This window comes from Poromitra crassiceps (genome assembly GCF_964638095.1).
Source record: "Poromitra crassiceps genome assembly, chromosome: 4".
NCBI classification, from domain to species: domain Eukaryota; kingdom Metazoa; phylum Chordata; class Actinopteri; order Beryciformes; family Melamphaidae; genus Poromitra; species Poromitra crassiceps.
The window spans coordinates 71,676,404-71,695,128 of NC_139626.1; the positions used below are offsets into that span (position 1 = coordinate 71,676,404).

An 18,725-nucleotide genomic window follows, 5' to 3' on the forward strand; every position below is an offset into this window, starting at 1 on the left:
CGTTTACATTTGATAAGGGTTTAAAGTTATGCATAATTGAGGGCGTGTCTGAGTGAGTGAGCGCTGCTCTGCTGTAGAAGAGCATGGTGACGCAAGGTTAGCTCTGCTGCCACAGCCCAGCCTGTTGCTGGTACTGTGGCTAACGTTAGCCTAACTGTTAGGCTATTGTCTGACCTGGCGGTCGCGTTTGTGGTGTTGCAGTCTTTTTGTCAATATTGGACAGTAAATATGTTTTCTTGTGATGCAGTTGGTTGTTTAACCGTACCTCAAAGAAAGGTGGTTTCCACTTTTTTCGGTGAGTGAATGAAGTTGTCGGTGGTCACTGCTAATGTTTTACCATGGACTGTATACATTCTGTGCTAATAATGCTAGCATGATAACATTATCCTTTTCACACACACTGAATGTACCAAAATGCTAGATTTGATCATGGACTTAACGCTAATGTTAATCAAAAACGGCCGCACTCATAATGGTAATGTGTGTTTAACCTAATATAAATATTAACGTTAATGCACTCACATTTCAGCGTGGTTACAGATGTGACCTATTTAACGCTAGCTAGCTAGCTACAGTAGATGTTTGGAGCATCGGTTTGGATCAGGTTTGGATGCTATAACGTTAACATGAATGTCATGACCTAGTGAGCGTAGTATTATACTGTATATTATACATAATCCAGATGTAACGTAGCTATAGCTAGACGTTAATAGGTTAACGTGAATGCGACTGAGACCTGACATTGATGGCTTGATATCATATTCCAGATGCAACCTAGCTAGATAAGCTCCACACTGCTGTAGGAGTAAAATCAAATGTATCAAGCCTTGATATCATATTCCAGATCCAACCTAGCTAGCTAGATGTTAAGAGGTAGGAATATACCGAAATGCTAGACTAGATCGTGGACATAATGTTAATCAAAAACGGCCACACTCATAACGTTAAGGTGTGTTTGACCTAGCTAGAAATATTAACGTTAATGCACTCGCATTTCAGCATGGTTACAGATGTAGCTGACGCTAGCTAGCTACAGTGGATTTTTGGAGGCTATAACGTTAACGTGAATGTCATGACCTAGTGAGCGTAGTATTATACTGTATATTATACATAATCCAGATCATATTCCAGATGCAACCTAGCTAGATGTTAAGCTCCACACTGCTGTATGAGTAAAATCAAATGTATCAAGCCTTGATATCATATTCCAACGTGAATTCAGCTGAGGGATTCCCTCCAGAACGAGACTGTTGCATTCAATATTTTTACACGTTACTGTGCAGTAGTTAGTGCAGGCTAGTTCATTGTTGGAAGTAAGGTTTTTGAATTCTAAAAGGCTCACAGTATATGTTGTTTCTGACTTGGATTGATTCATCAAAACTTTCAAAATCCTTAGTACTGTAGGCTACTGTCCATTAATAGTGACATCAGGTGACAAGCTGAAATGTCAATTCTTCTAGCAAATCTAGATACATTTCAGACTTTAACGTAGTGTCCCGTCTTGTCTGAGGTGAATGCAAGTGAACTATATTTTTCAATCCTGTCTTTGAATAAAAGTTGTCCATTGTGTTATACTTGAAAACCATGTATCTGATCCCTTATTTGTTTACAATTACAACAAATCTGTATGGTTTATCTGTTGGCATTAAACCGTGGTATTTCCTTGGGTGATATTCCATATTTGTCATTAGACCTGTTCACATCTGCATTTTCTACAAATTGGGCTAAATTTGCAATGGTAAATCAAAGCCACTTTGAGTACTTTTATTAAAACACCAAACAAAATAAAATGCAAAGAGAGGTTTCCTTCTCTAACTATTGGTGCTTTCACAAAATATTTACACAATGAGATTGTTTTTATAAATAATCATCAATAACGTGGATAAAGACTTTGATGATGACATCTGCAGCTGCTGGACGGGAGACCGAAGACCAGTCCACTTGAAGGAGATCCACAAGACCTTGCAGCACACAGTGCCACACTCACCCAATAAACTGTAGAAGTAAAATAAAGTGTATGCTTCAGGGAATGACATGAAAAAGTTACATAATGGGGTGGCTATACATTGTTGTTTCACAGTAGCTAATATCTGGCCATAATTCTGCAATTGCCCACTATATGCTTAGTACGTTATAATAGCGATAATGTCAATAACAGATACATCTTTGGTTCAACTTTTTTATTGTAATTTCGTGTAAATTTAGCCTACCTCAATGTAACGTTATGTGGGATGACCACTGCCTCAAGGTCCCGGCGCAATGGCAGAAAAGGTGGGTAGCCTCGTGTGACTGGGTGGTCTGGATCATACAGTCTATGGTCTGGATGTAGCCATGTTAGCTAGCTTGATGTTAGCAGGTTGTCTGCTAGCTAGCCATGGCCTCAGGCCGCTATCTTGAGAAGCAAGGTGGGCGTGTTTGTCAGCATGTAGGAAGCAAGGTGGGCGTGTTTGTCAGCATGTAGGAAGCAAGGTGGGCGTGTTTGTCAGCACGTAGGTTCACCTGCATAGGTTATGCTAATCAGTGCTCATCTCATGCCCCTCCTAGCTCCACCCTCTCAATCCCCACCTTCGCACTAAAACGAAGATGGCAACGTCTGGATTGGACTCCTCCAGAGAGGAGAAATTCAATTCGCTCTGTCCACTATATTTACAGTCTATGAGCTGAACCCTGACAAGACTGAGGTCCTTGTTGTTGCTCCAGATAGTATTGTTCCCAAGGTTGCTCAGTGTATGAGGTCTCTACTGTCTCTACTCTACTGTCCTCTACTGTGCCGTCTGACCTGAGGAATCTTGGTGGTGTTTTTGATCAAGCTATGAGCTTTGATCAACACATTAAGGGCCCTATCGTCGTACGGCGCTATCGTTTGCGCAGCCGTTTGCGCACCTCTTATGCCATCTTCCCTGCGTCTTAAGCTATCGTCTGCCTCCACCATCCAGTTTTGCACTAGAATCTAAGCGCAGGCACAGGTGTAGGCATGGCCCATGTGTGTCGGTGCTAAATACTGGCCTTTGCGTGCCTCAAAGGCTATCGTCCGCCTCCCACAAGTCTCATTTTGCACTCTGGCCAAGATACCAGCGCCAGGTTCCAAGCATAAACACAGGTTTGGGCGTCGCCCATGCCAAACCAGTCGTTCCGGAGCAATGTGTTAGGAAAAATGTCCTTGGGTGCTCTCAATTTTAAGGCCACCTAATAGCTTAGCGCTAAAAACCCCACTGCGCATAAGCGCACGCAGTATTCTCCACACAGTGCAGGAAATCCTCGCTTGGATACATTATGCATGGCATGGATGTCCTTTTCTCTCCAAACCTCGCGTGCGCACACACTCCCCTGCCTCTTCAGAATGCCACATTTTATTTTCAACTATAGCCTACATTGGAGAAAAAACACACCTTGATTTGAAAATGAGAATTCGTTTGTCATGGTTTTATTAGGCTACGTAATTCCCAACCATACAGGTCTGTGGTGTTAGGTGTATAACAGTAGATTACTTTTGAGAAAGTTGTGCCGGCCAGTACAGTAACCTCTTTCCCTGCAATAGCACGCATGCAAGACCAGCTTCTCCACAACGCGGATGGCATGACCGCAGTCAAAAGCTTAACCCGAGTGGACAATTCTGATATAGGCTATTGAAATAGGATAGAATTAAAATTTCACACATCCCTACCTGATTATAGAAACAAATATTTTTAAATGTGTATTGTAACAAGCTTGGGGGTGTTGTGTAGCTTGTTAGACTCCTGGATAGCTAGCTGACGTGACAGACTCAAACCACGGCAGTTGTGGGATTTGCGCACAGACTGTTTATTACTTGTCGACCATATTAAGCCTGGTCTCTACGGCACTACTTGTCTACACACATGTAGAAGTTATAGCTGGGAGGGAATTCATAAAGATTGTGCACTTGGTGACAAGTTTTTGATTTTTGGCATGGTGTTTGGTATGGGCCTAAGGTTTTCAAAAACCACCGGATACAAGTTGGTGGAGCCCCCTAGTGGCCAGTATCCAGAAAATCCAAAATGGCGTCCGCCGAAAAGAGCAAAGGTCGTATCTCAGCTTCTTTTAGTCTTAGATTGTCATATTATGTCACTTTTTTCAACTTTATTTGATGCTAGGAATCCAATTCTGAGATACTTTTCCTATCTCAATGTCATTTTCAAGGTCAAAATTAATCTTCAATGTCATTTCTAGCAAAGAAAACTGTCCATATAGCTGAATAAGTCACATCAAAAGATTAATCAGGGCTCTAGATCCATATTTTCTCCCCCAAGGTATCCTATTGTCTGTTGATTGGACAGGTCACTATCACTCTAGTTTCAAAAATCTATTTTGTGAGCAAAATGCCCATCGTTCAGGCTTAAAATTAACACAACTTCAGAACTAAGCCACAGTGAAAAATTATATTTGGCTTTACACCATGTAAAGGATCAATTATTACATTTCAGTCAAATAACACAAAAAAACAATACATATCATACACATATACATATCATACATATGATATGATATGATATGATATCAATACATATCATACACATCATGGGGTATTTATTCAAAGATTTCTGTTGTGGTCTGGTCTGGCGCCCCCTAGCGCCTCTCCTCTGCGCCTCGGGCTGAGGCCTGTTTGCACACCTTGTCCTGGGATGTTTTACGTTCCTCTCCAGTGTACAGTCTCCAGTTCTCGTTTCTCTGCAGCTTTCTTCTAGTGTTTCCCAGTGTAAGTCCTTGATTTGTATTTATTTGTTACCAGTCAGTTCTATTCATTTGTTAGTGTTTGTTATCCTTACCGTAACTGTGTTCTTGGTTCCCTCCCCCTATGTTTTGGACTTCCTTGTTTTCAGCTAATTCCTTAAGTTTCTTCTGCCCCCATCATCTAGCGTCTAACTTCTTGTGGTCTGCAATAAATCACCTTACACTTACACTCCCTGCTTCCATCACCTCACTTATTGGGTCCAGAGGCTGAAATCATAACAATTTCACTCTTCATTATTAGTGCAGCCCCCCTCACACTTGCACAATGTGGTACAGCGGAATCCGGCTCGGTAGCACTTACAGTTCCCTTTACAGGCAACCACACAGCCACAGTTGAGGAGCAGGGAGCATCCCTTGCTGACAACTTCCAGAACTGTCCAATATGGCACCCACACTTTGGTTCTGGAATTCCATTCCCACCTCCATTCACTGGGGTCTGGAATGTCTGGAGTTTTGGAGAGGGATTGCTTCCAGACATGAGCTGCAGTGTGCAGGGCATGCTTCCCATGCTGGAATAAGGCATGCTGGGTCGGGGGGATTGAATCCAGGGACTTGAGGCCATGGGTGAAAAGAAGCTTCCGGGCTTCATTGACTGACTCAACACCGCAGTTCTTGCTATACATGAGTACAGTCCAGCGTTCAAGATGTCGCATGTGCACTGATTCCAGTGTGAGGCTCGTTGGGTCTTTGGTGATTGTGATGAGGGTGTCGGTGACTTCTGGAAAGGCTGCCCATGCATTCCATGCAGTTTTTTTTCCAATGCCATACATTGCTGATACTACGTCGCATCCTGTGAATGTGTGGAAGAGGGGCAGTGCTTGGCATTTTTTAGGTCCCAGCATTGTGTGCATGTGGTGGATATGTCTTTGTATGCCTTTCCTGATCCAAAGCCGATCCACAGCTCTGAGAGGCCTAGCTCCTGGAACAGGTTGATGGCCAGCACTACCACATCACTATCTACTGTCCTGAGGTAAGCCTTGGTGTGACCCTGCTCGGCAGCATGACACAAATGCAGCATCATTCGTGTGTCAGCTTCTTCCTGCTGGCATGGTGACAATGCTGCTAGGTCAGTAGGTTTGTTGCTCAGGACAAGGTCAGCCTTTGTTGTGAGGAGGTGGTACTCTGAGCCAGCTGTAATCTCCTGAAGTTCCTCACTGATGTACTGAAACAGCTGGTCTTTATTTTGACTGTCCTTGAGGAACTTCTGCCATTGAGCTCCTTCTGGGATTTGAGACTTGCCTCTATATACGTGTCCCAGACTGCATCCACTCTTGTCGTCCTGTCAGTCATCAGGCTGTGCAAGTATGGCAGCAAGTGCATCCGAGTGTACTCTCCAAACACTCTGGCACGCTGGGTTTTGATGATGTGTATGACTGCTGCCATATCAAGCACAACCACAGAAGCTTCTTTGGCTGATGGAGATTGGCCAGGACCAGGCATTCCTGGTAGGCACCCAAGAATGTCTGACTTGGTTCCTGACCGCAGCTTGCCTTGATCGGACAAAGATGGAGGCTCACGCTGATTCTCATGCTTGAAGAAGTCATCTATGTCGAGATCAGGACGGGCTTGTAGGGACAAGAAAAGCTTGGTGACGAGAGCTATATTTGCCTTGGCAGACCCCAGCTTGTTAGCACCTTTCTTCAGATCCACAGATGGCCTGTTGGTGAATGTGAATAAGTTGGCCCTTTGGATGACATCAGATAGGGGCTTGGTGGCTTTTTCTATTCTGTCCCTTACAAACTCTGTGAACATGGCTTTTCCAATGGGGTTAGGGTTTGTAACCAGGGCTAACCGCCTTTATTGTTCGCCAAAAGTTCAGATTTTTAAACTTGCGATGGATTTACTGCGAGATTCAAGTGTGAAACCAGCTGGATCCGGTGGCGAAACTTGGGCAAACTGATCACTTGTCGCCCCTGGTGTGAACACAATATAGGCCTAAAAGTTAATAGAACCATGAAACGATTGCTGTGCCTTATGTGACTTGATTTCAGAGATGGATTTTTTTTTCGCTAGAAAATATTTTTCATACAAGAGTGATGGTAGCATGTTTAATTTTATTCCTAAGGACTGAACATGTGGGTTTAGAGCCCTATGGGTTTAGAATATTCTTTCTATGTTACTTCGTTTCAGAGATATGGAGTTTTTTTTAAGCTAGAAATGACCTTGACAATAAATTTTACCTTGAACATGACCTTGAAATGTGAAACTTATGTCAGATATGGATTCATAGCACCAAAAAAGTTTAAAAAGTGACATTATACGACAATCTAAGACTTCAAGAAGCTGATATATGACCTTTGGTCTTTTCGGTGACTGCCATTTTGGATTTTATGGATACCGGCCACTAGGGGGCCACCCCAACTTGTATCCGGTGGTTTTTGGAAACCTTATCCCCATACCTAATACCCTGCCAAAAATCAAAAACTTGTCACCAAGTGCACAATCTTTATAATTTTTGACATATTCCCTCCCAGCTATTAGACAGAGAAGCTAGTTCACACACGCCAAGTCTTGTAACAGAGAATAGTCTTGCGTCTTGCGTGGAGGCAGACTGGAGAAGAGAGAGAGACGTAAAGTAGGTTGTCGTGAAGACAATACAATAACACGGAGCGCCACACAGTGGACCAACATGTAATTGCACCCAAAGTGACTGTTACAGTATGTTATAGCCTGTATGAACAAAACGACTAATTACAGTAAGCACACGCTTTGGGACATAATTACACCATGGGGATGTATTCACTGCGTAAATGCACGGCAGCCCTTTGGTGTGTTTCAAATGGAATATCGTTCCATCAAGTAGCAAGTCATCTAATATTTAATACCTTACTACCTATTTATTACCCTTCGTATTTTAGTGTTTGCCACAACTGCCTTACTAGTTGACTATATTGCCCTATTGTTGCTGCTGTGATTGTGATTGCTGTGATTTTGCACCTATTTAAAACTGCACCTTGTCTGTAACGGAGCCCACAGCATAAGAATTTCACACGTGCGTGGTGCGTACTTGTACTACGGAGTGACAATAAAAATCTTGAATCTTGAATAATCTCCATCCACTAGTGGTCCAGAATGCTGCTTTGAGGCTATTGACCAGGTCCAGTGATGTCACATCACTCCCATTTTAGCACACCTACATTGGCTTCTCATCAAATTTAGGATCCAAGTTCTTGTTTTCACATATAGAGCCCTGCATGGTCAGGCACCTGCCTACATCAGCAATCTACTTCATCCCTACACCACCAGCAGGTCACTTAGGTCTTTGGAGCAGGGCTTACTAGCTGTTCCTCGCTCTAGGCTCAAAACTAAAGGTGACAGAGCATTTCAATCTGGAGCTCGAACACCCTTCCACTGCTGATACGATCTGCCTCTATTGACATTTTCAAAAAGCAGCTAAAGACTCATCTGTACAGGCTAGCCTTTGTTTAGGCTCTTGTGTATCTGTGTTTTTATTTGTGTCTTGTTTGTGTTTGTTAATAATCATTGTAGTGTTTTAACTGTAGTTGATCTTGTGAAGCACTTTGTGACTCTGGTCTGTGAAAGGTGCTATTATATACTGTAAATAAACTTTACTCACCGGTACTTACCTAATGTCTGTTGTCCTGTCTGTTGTTCTCTCCAGGAGGAGATCTCAGAGGGCGACATCGAGGACTCGTTCAGGTCCATGTTCGCCCAGCTGTCTGGAGATGTGAGTCAGTCTCCACTGCTTTGAGTTCTGTAGCTAAACTGCTGAGATCTGATGTTCTGTGTTCTCAGGTGAATTCACAAATAATGGATTGCAGCTGCTAATAGCACCAAACAGCGGTCTCATTCGGCACTGCTTTTTCTCCCAACCGTACAACTACCGTATTCCTCCGCTAAACTCCTGCACAGAGCTGCAGCGCTGGATTACTCCACAGATCAGCTGTTATTTTGGGTTATTTCTCCTGGCTTGTTAGTGAAGACAACAAATAGAATACGAACGAAAATATGAGTGATTTTGATAGCGAGGACGATATGCCATTCACCTTGGTGAGAAGAGGATACAATTATGAACCAGAGGGAGTAATATACAGAAGAGGAACTTTTGCAGAGTGAACAGGCAGAAAGAGAGATACGAGGAACTGCCATAATATGCTGCCTAAATGCCGGGGTGTCCGGCAGACCTTTTTCACCATTGCCAGGATAAATTGGGGAAAATGTCCCAGACCAGAGAGGCCAGGTGACTTGTTGTCTCTAAAGTAAGTCAGTGTGTTATCTCTCTTCTAAGCCTTCCTGTTTTGTAAACCGCGGCGGCTCTGTACGGTTGGGAGAAAAAGCAGTGCCGAATGAGACCGCTGTTTGGCGGAAAAGTAAAGCGCTGCATGTACACAGATATCGATTTGTTTAGGTGGGCATTGTTTTAGGTGGCTAAATTACATTTTAGTTCTTGGCCCCATGTAGTAGAGAGACAGAGCTGTGGAGGCTGTTGCTTGGAGTGCTGGGTCTCGATAAACGGTGCGCTCAGCGTCAGAGAACACTGTACCTATTTCAGTTAGTGTATGCAACTAGCTGATAGGACCCCACTTCAAACAAACCGAACTATCCCTTTAATATAATTTCACTGTAACTGCGTGTGGCAATTAGTGCCGACCTTTTTTGAATTGGACATGTTTTTGCAATGAGGTTCATTTGCATAATATGGAAGGCCAATTTTGCACCACATGTATGCATACGTGTTGAGAATGGTCTACTACAGCATGGCACAAGTGCAGTCAGTATCGCCAGTGATCTGCGACACCGGTTCTGGCAGGAAGTCGGCAGCAGGCAGGGGGACCTACTATCACCAACCGTATTCATCATTTATCTGGAACGTCCACTACAAACCATGCAGGAAACAGTGCCATGAATATCAGTACATGGACACCCTGTAAACAACTTGAGATGACATTGACTTAATGGATGAGAGCTGGGTGAGCTTGCAGGAGTGGGGGTGCTACTGTGTGGGGGACGGCGACTGCAGGGTGCCATGGCACTAGTCCGACACCTCACGAGTCTGAAAAATGACGCATTGGACAGACGTCTCATTAGTCCGACAATGAAAATCTCACTAATCCGACAGCTCATTAGTCTGAAAACTAGATTGACCGCACCGCAGATTTATGCCTCCGCCATAAATATATAATAATATGTAACTAATAATAATAATATGCCTCCGCCATAAGTTCATTCTTGAGTCCAAATTGCCATTTGAGGCAAATTGGAAGAAATTCCGTCAAGGCGCTCCTGAGATGTTGCGTTACAGAGTTTGGAAATTGGGTGTGAGGTCACGCAGTGACCTTGACCTTTGACCACCAAAATGTAATCAGTTCATCCTTGAGTCCAAGTGGACGTTTGAGGCAAATTAAATGAAATTCCGTCAAGGCATTCCTGAGATCTCACATTAACTACCATGAAATGAGTGGTCGTGATGACACAGTAACCTTGAACTTTGACCACCAAAATCGAATCAGTTCATCCTTGAGTCCAAGTGACGTTTGAGGCAAAATAAATGCCATCAAGACATTCCCGAGATATCACGTTAACAAGCTTGAAAATGGCATTTGAGAGGTCACAGTGGCATTGACCTTTGACCTTTGATAACCAAAATGGAATCAGTTCATCCTTGCGTCCAAGTCGATGTTTGAGCCAAATCAGAAGAAATTCCATCAAGCCATTCTTGAGATATCGCATTAACAAACTTGGGAATGGCGTTCGTGAGGTCACAGTGACCTTGAACTTTGACCACCAAAATGTAATCAGTTCATCCTATGTTTGACAAAGCAAACGTTTCGGTGTCCTAGGACCGAAACGTTTGCTTTTTTATTTTCACTATGAGCACCGAGCACTTTATGGGCAAATAAAAGAAAATTATATTTTCGCAAGTCTCAGTCTAAGGAGTCTTCCTTAAATTATTATGCAGTGAGCGAGTCTATTCTGTCAGCTTTCCTTCATATCCCCACACTGTACAATATAATATGGAAACACACTTAGAACAGGCTGGAGAGGAAAAGGACGTTATATCCTTATAGCCTATAGGCCTATTGTGTCTTTTGGGGAGCTGCCAAATTGTCAAGAACAATAACATAATTTGCTGCTGCAACCTGTTTTAAACCACATGACGCATAGTGCAGCTACTGTCGGAGTTGTTTGTGATATATCTAAAATAAATTTGTTTGTGCTCCTACAGCTTAATGACAATCTTAGCTGCTGAAAAATGACTAACATATAGGCTACCTCACCTGTGCATAATGCTCCCTGCATCACACACCCTGCACATCCTCACAACCAATCTATTATCCATCTGACTGATCATGATCTTCAATAATAATGGCAGCTGAATACCACAGAACGCAGGTTCTGACACCGTTAAGGCACAAATACTAGGAAGCAGAGTAATATTAAAAATAGCAATCTTTATTTAGAAAAAGGTAGTTTTGTTAATTAAAACAGCGCTCAGCACAACAGCACAGGTTGGTTATAGCAGGACAGGTGGCAGTACAGGACAACAGTAATTAACTAAAAAGAACAAAAGAAAATAAGCAACCAAGGCAGTGGCCCCACTCACTGCAACCCAAATGGGAGAAAACATAATTAATTCCCCACACATAACTCTCCCCCACAAGACGACCCAACAAAACATTTATTTAAACCCACCTCAGATTCCCCCCACTATTGCCACGCTGTACGCTGTACCTGCTCAAAGAGCCCTATAAAACAAATACAAATTGACATCAATTAACACCAGGTATTTGCACAGCAAACCACCTCCCCCCACCATACGGGCAACACATTATTATATACCTTGTACAGGTGGTCCACCGGCACACACAGAGATGGAAGGCCAGACGCCTCTCTGACACTGGGCCCGCTCTCCTACAAAGAGATCCTTTGCCGGTTTGTGATTACACACACTCGCTCTCTCTCCCCCTCTGCGTGTGTGTGTGCGTGTGTGTCACACACACAGGTATGGCGGCTGAAGGAAGAGGTCTTCTTGGAGTCGTATTTGAAGAGCACCTTGCATTTTTTGCATTGGACGTATCCTACTGCCTGTCATCAGGCCATAGCCTATAGGAGTGCAGTAGCCTACTGGAATTATTTAATGATCAAAAACATTATTGTAATAAACCAGCCCGGAAAGGGCTCTGTCGGAGACCAAACAACACACACCACGGGAATATGGAAAATAGATACAGCTTTATTTTTTTTAAATACATGGAGGGAATCACAGGTGAATTACGGGGTTCCAATTGTCACCAAGGGAGTGTCTATCCCCCTGTCTTAAGGCAAACCGCTAGAAACTGATTAGGCGAACCACTAAAAACGCAGATAGATCAAACAGAAGGATTATGCACAGCACGGCACACATGAAAGGATGGCATGCAAAACATGCAATAAATACAGCAACTAAGAGGGGCTACCCCAAAATGCCCAGGTTACACACGTCAAACTGGGACAGAGAGATGACTCCTACCGACAGGTAAGTTGGCCCCCCACAGTAAAACCTCTGACTCTTCCTCTCTTTTTATGCACGACATAGGCTACAGGGGTAGGGGGGGAATGAGCTCACGCAACATTTAACATGAATGAAATAAGGGTTAAACTCGCCCAGCTGGCGAGACCCTCCCGCGGTGTCTGAGCTTATGGCACCGTCTGACTCCCCGGGTAAACAATGGCTTTTGGTCAGCGGTGCTGACAGCGCACGGCGGCGGGCCGGACGCTGGACACACAAATATTACGTTGAATCGCTGCGCTCCGCATACTACATAAGTGAGTCTGTGCCAGTTAACAGCCACTGCTGGTTTTGAAGGCGGGTTGAAATTGAATGAGTGACAGGTCGTAGCACCGATGAGAGAGCGGTTCGAAAAATGGGCTGCGCCTCCCGTGTTGTCTGATCGCAAAGTTGTTACTGATTGGAGAGGACTGAAGCCATCACTGGCATATGACTGGCCAAGTGAACGGTTCCCTCCCATAACCAGCCCTCTGAGGGAAAGTGTCCCAGACCCAGAGAGAGATCTGCAGCATGCAGTAACGTAGTGTATCAGCGTAAGAACTCTCATGGGTCTGGCGTTGAGACTATTGGACACAAGGCTGGAGAGTGGTGTTGCACCCTGCTAAAATAACGCAAAGCCTCCCACCAAGAGTACACACACACACACACACACACACACACACACACACACACACACACACAGATCAAACGGGCTATCCAGCAACAATGAAAGGATGGCAGGTTCTCCCATTTAACCCAGCGTGTTATAAGCAGAACAGACTGACGCGTGCACACCGTTCAGGTTAGGACAACTCTGCTTTACTTCCTTATTCCACACATCCTTACAACACACGCACACCCTATCAGAACCATAACATTAACATACGACATACCCCCACAACCCAGTCTCTTAAAGGCATCGCCTGGACATAACATTCCCCCCCCCTTTAATGAAAACGAAACTAAACTAGTGCATGGTGAGAGTAGTGCCAATAACTGAACTCAAATAAAAAACAGCAGAGCCATAGCCATGTCCATATAACTGTTACGCCCCCCCCCCCCCCCCCCCCCCCCCCCCCCCAACCTAAGCATGATAGGTCGCGACATAGTCCTGTAGAGTAACAGGCCGGACTCTGACCCGCACTGGCCTGGGGTCCAGCACCACAGGCTCCTGACATTGAGGTGCATCTGGCTCATCCGGTGCGGGCAACACCGGAGCGGGGAGCGGGCCAGGATCTGATTGGCCTGGCGGTGGAGCTGCTGTTGTGTGGTCCGGGAAAGAGGGCGCTGGGACTTTCCTCAGTCTGCAGGTATGCCATCGTGAGCCATCATCAAGCAGGGATGTTGCAGGGCCGAGAATGCGAGTGACCTGCCTGGGCTGGGACCAGAATGAAGCCATCTTGTTGTGGCGTTGTGGGCGTCGGGCCCTGACCCAGTCCGAGACCTGAATTGATGGTGGCCGTGCCCTGCGTCGCCTGTCCACCTTTTCCTTTGTCTCCTGCTGCCGTGCAGCCACGGTCTCCCGCGCCTGGGTAAGCGAGGGCCTGTTGGGCGCTGCAGTGGGTGCTCTGAGCCTGTGCAGTGGCAGTTCAAGTTCCCGGCCAAGCATGAGGAGTGACGGTGACACCTGAGTTGTGCAGTGTGGGCTTGCCCTGTAGTGCAACACTGTCTGGTTGAGTGCAACTTCGAATGTGCAGCCTTGTGCCAGGTGCGCCCGGATGCCATTCTTCAGTGTGGCATTGAAGCGTTCCACTCCCCCGTTGGCCTGAGGATGGTAGAACGCCGTCCGGATGTGCTTGAGGCCCCTGCTGGCCAGGAAATTAGAGAACTCTGCAGAGATCAACTGGGGCCCGTTATCTGTCCTCACGGCCTTAGGCAACCCCCAGCGAGCGAACAGCCCGTCCAGTACCTGGATTATGAGGCGTGATGTCACTGTCCCTACTGGCACCACCTCTGGCCACTTGGAATGGAGATCATACACCACCACGAGAAAGCGCTGGTGATGGGGAACCCCACGGCCATGGATTTCTCTGCAGATATCAAGCTGTATATGGCTCCAGGGGCGGGCAGGCCAAGGGAGTGGCTGTAGGGGGGCAGCGGCTGGAGGCCCAGTTTTGCCGCTGAGGAGGCACGCTGAGCAGTCTTGGACCAGGTGCTGGTCGATGGCCGGCCACCACACCAGTTCACGGCACCGCTGCTTGAGTTTAACAATTCCCAGGTGCCCCTCGTGTGCCATCTCCAGCACGCGGGCACGCAGGGTGCTCGGGATGACAGTGCAGAGCCCTCTTGACACACAGGTGTCTGCCCAGCAGGACAGCTCCTCTCTCACCCTGGCGAACGGTTTCAGGTCCTCTGGTATTTTGGATGGCCAGCCGTTCCTGATGTACGTGCGCAGCTTGGACAGTATCGGGTCCTTGTCCGACTCTGCTTGCAGTTCCTCGAGCGTAACTACAGGCTGCAGATGTGTGTACAGTGTCTGGATGAGGAGCGGCTCCTCATCGTCTGGCAAAAGAGATGAGTTTGGTGGGACGGAAGGGGTTGGGGCTGCGATGGAGCGAGAGAGAAGGTCTGCCACCACATTGTCTCTCCCTGGGGTGAAGACGAGATCATAGTGGTACTGCCGAAGGCGGTCGGCCCAGCGGTGAAGTCGTAGCGGCTTGTGGCCTGTGCCGGAGGTGGAGAGCACTGTAGTCAGGGCCTGGTGGTCAGTCCTGATAGTAAAGTGGCGACCATAGAGGAATATGTGCCACCGCTCGCATGACCACACACAGGCCAATGCTTCATGCTCGCCCACCGAGTAGCGCTGCTCCGTCTCCGTCAGGGCCCTAGAAGCGAACGCTATTGGCCTCTCAATGCCATCCTGCAGCTGGGACAGGACAGCCCCGACTGCAGCAGCAGAAGCATCACATGTGACGAATGTATGGCTAGCGATGTCGAAATGAGCAAGGACAGGAGGAGAGGTTAGCTGCTCTTTCAGTGTAGAGAAGGCATCTGTGCATTCTGACCGCCAGGCCCATGGCTCACTCTTCCTCAGCAGTTGGCGCAGGGGCGCTGTCGTGTCCGAGTAGTGGGGCAGAAAGCGCAAGTAATAAGCGGTCATTCCCAGGAATGAAGCGACCTCAGGGTCGGAGTTAGGTTCGGAGATGCGTTGCACAGCCTCGACATTGGATGACAGGGGCACAATCCCTTCTGCTGAGAGACGGAATCCAAGGAAGTCGACGGTAGACGCTGCGATGAGGCATTTATCTGTGTTCAAGGTGAGGTGATGTTTAGTTAGCGCCTCAAACACACTGTGGAGACGGGCATCATGGGTAGACTGGTCCGGCCCATGGACAACTATGTCGTCGAGGTACACTGCTGTCCCTGGAGTCCCAGCCAGGATGGTGGACATGATTTTTTGAAAGCAGCTGGGAGCTGAGCAGAGGCCAAACGGCATACGTGTGTACCTCAAGACATCGACATGTGTCATGAACGCCGTCAGGTCCCGGCTGGCTGGGTGGAGAGGCACTTGGAGGTAACCCTGCCGTAAGTCCAACTTTGAGAAGACTTTTGAGCCATAGAAGAGAGTGGTGAGCTCCTCCACTGTCGGCAGAGGGTATGTGTCTGGAATTATGGCTTTATTCACCTGGCGTAGATCCACACAAATCCGGAGTCCCCCCGTTTTCTTCTTAGCGACCACCAGGTTTGAGACCCACCGGGACGCGTGTATGGGCTCGATGATGCCCTCCTCGAGCAGAGAAGACAGCTCAGCCACAACACCATCCCTGAGGGCGAGCGGCAGCCGTCTGAGGGGTTGAATCACTGGCGCCACCTGGGGGTCCACACGAGGGCGATGAGTGAATGCAGTCAAGCAGCCTATGCCATCAAACAGCGCTGGGCACTCCTGGAGGGTTGTGGGCGAGACCTGCATTATAGCCTGGCCGCTATTGTCCAGCAGTGAGAAGCCCAGGTCTATGAACAGGTCCATGCCAAGTAGGTTGGCACCCTGGCGCGCCACTGTAAAGGGGAAGGAAGGCAGGTGCTTTTTGCCATAGCTGACAGGCATGTCAACAGTTCCCACAATAGCGATTTCAGAGTTTGCGTACCCCCGCAGGGGAATTTTAGGTGGTGGGCCAAGTGGAATGTGGGAAAATAATGTTTTGTACGTAGTCAAATTGAGCAGTGATGCTGCAGCTGCAGTATCCACAATTAGCGGCATGCCCACCTCCCCCAACTGTACAGTACACGTTTTGAATGATGCTCCTGTAGAGAGGACATTGCTAATTTCTGTGAAATCAGAACTGGATCGGCCAAGTCTGTTCTGTGGGAGTGCATGGGATGGGGCCGAACGACAGACTTTAGCAAAATGATTCAGTTTAGAACAATTTCTACAAGCCTGACCACAGGGCACTGTGGTGCTCTAGTTGCATGGGAATTGGAGCCACAATTGGCGCAATTGCGCCTGGGGCCCACATCGGGGCGCTGTCTGACCATCTGAAACACAGGCACACTACTTTCCGTAGCTGGGGAGGCTGACGATGACGTCACGTGCTGGGCCAGCGCGTGTGACGGTGTCTGTCCAACAGTACTCAACAGAGAGGCACATTCCAAAGCGGACTCCACTTGCAATGCCGTTTTGATCGCGTCAGCCAGTGTCAGATCGTCCGATTCCATCAGCTGTCTCTCTCTTGTTTTATCACATGACGTGCCTTCTATCAGTTGGTCTCTAATCATTTGATCATGCAGCAGACCATAGTCACAGGCTCGAGCAAGCTCACGGAGGTCCGCCACAAAAGCTTGTACAGACTCACCGGGCCGTTGGTGGCGCTTCCGCAGTTTGTACCGACGCATCAAGACTCGCTGTTTGCCTGCGAAATGAGCCGTCAGTAACGCCACAGCCTCGTTGAACGTTGTGGGTGATCCAAGCGCTGCGAGGATTCGTTGCCCCTCGGCCCCGAGGCAGTGAACTAGAAGGGCCTTCTCCCGTTTGACAGTGAGCTCGTCATCTGCGAACCCCATCGCATCAATATAGGCATTAAAACCTGCCAACCATCGTGTCCATGGCACCGTGGGCTCCCCCGGCACCGCAAGGAAAGGGTCCGGTGGAGGAAGATTAAATCCAGCCATTCTCGTCGCCAAATGTTATAAGCAGAACAGACTGACGCGTGCACACCGTTCAGGTTAGGACAACTCTGCTTTACTTCCTTATTCCACACATCCTTACAACACACGCACACCCTATCAGAACCATAACATTAACATACGACATACCCCCACAACCAAGTCTCTTAAAGGCATCGCCTGGACATAACACAGCGTCTCATGCATAGTCCCAACCAACCTGGAGGGCGTCACTATGTTCTCATTCAGTCTAGACCATTGACAGTAAATATATGGACCACCTTAGCTAATTGTTTTTGACACGGCAAAATGAAGCTCACTTCCCGATATTGTTTGATTTCGTTTGATTGGATGAATGGATTTTCCTGGTGCATTGTGGGAAATCTGTTCAAATCTGGAGCCGGGAAAACAGGAACGGGCGTGAGCGTGGACGGGACTCGGGGGAGGGTCCGAATTGCTCTGTGAAAAATGTCCTTCTAGCCACGACAGTCATCTTGTTCAAGTTGTTTTCCCCGCTAGCCGTTAGCTTGGCTAATGAATGTTGCTAACGTTAGTTGCTATTGCTAGCCTTGCTCCATTGCTCTCACAGTGAATACAGTAGCCCGAAGAAAAAACAGAGAGTATTATTTCCTCCAGACCTCGCGTCACCAGCCTGCCACTTGGATTTTCCTATCTTCCACAAAATCGAGGTAATAATCTTATTTTCTAACGTAATTGCATAGCATGACATTAACGCTAGCTACATGTCCATTTGTCATTACAGGAGGACTAAGGTTAGACTAGAGTAGCAGAAGTGAACGTTATACAACGTTAAACAGTATTGCATGCTGCACAGATTTGGATGTAGACAGAAAACAAACGCAGTTCTGTTTACCTACCTCTTTGAGATGAGGCAGACTCAGAGCATATACTCATCTACCAGCTATAGCGTTATATATCTAGCTAATGTTAGATGAACTATCAATCAATGAGGGGGAACAAGGGGGTTAAACTCTTCTGGATAGTTTATCCACCTCTGCATTTACAGTATTTACCAATCGCACGTAGTGTTGGGTAAGCAAAAGTTAACATTATACAGTGATTAACAGTGTCATTCGTTTCTTCAAGGGGTAGCCGCCGTCCAGTACCAGTGATGGTACTGTCAAGAGCAGGGGTGTCAGACTCATATTAGGTAGAGGGCCGGATTTGTTCAACTGAGACCTCATGGGGGCCGGATTTTTTTTTTTACTAAAATCAATTCGACTCATTTACCCATTTACTTCACAAAAGAAATACTGCTGTTTCCATTTCTCTTGAAACTGCCTGCATTCCGTGTCAACCTTTCTCTTTTTCGACAGCATCTTGTTCAGGGGCGGACTGGGATCATAATTCAGGCCGGGCATTAGAT

At 46.7% G+C, this 18,725-nt stretch overlaps 1 protein-coding gene across 1 annotated transcript in view; it reads left to right on the top strand.

Annotated features, from left to right (window-relative positions):
* The window catches only part of LOC310775932 (calpain-1 catalytic subunit-like), a gene marked incomplete at both ends in the record, with an annotated part of 117,902 nt that overhangs the window by 69,892 nt on the left and 29,285 nt on the right, over positions 1 to 18,725 (top strand). Inside the window, one exon of the mRNA XM_083636054.1 lies at positions 8,372 to 8,437. Within this exon, the coding sequence (XP_083492180.1) occupies positions 8,372 to 8,437 (66 nt within the window). The remainder of the gene's footprint in view (positions 1 to 8,371; positions 8,438 to 18,725) is intronic.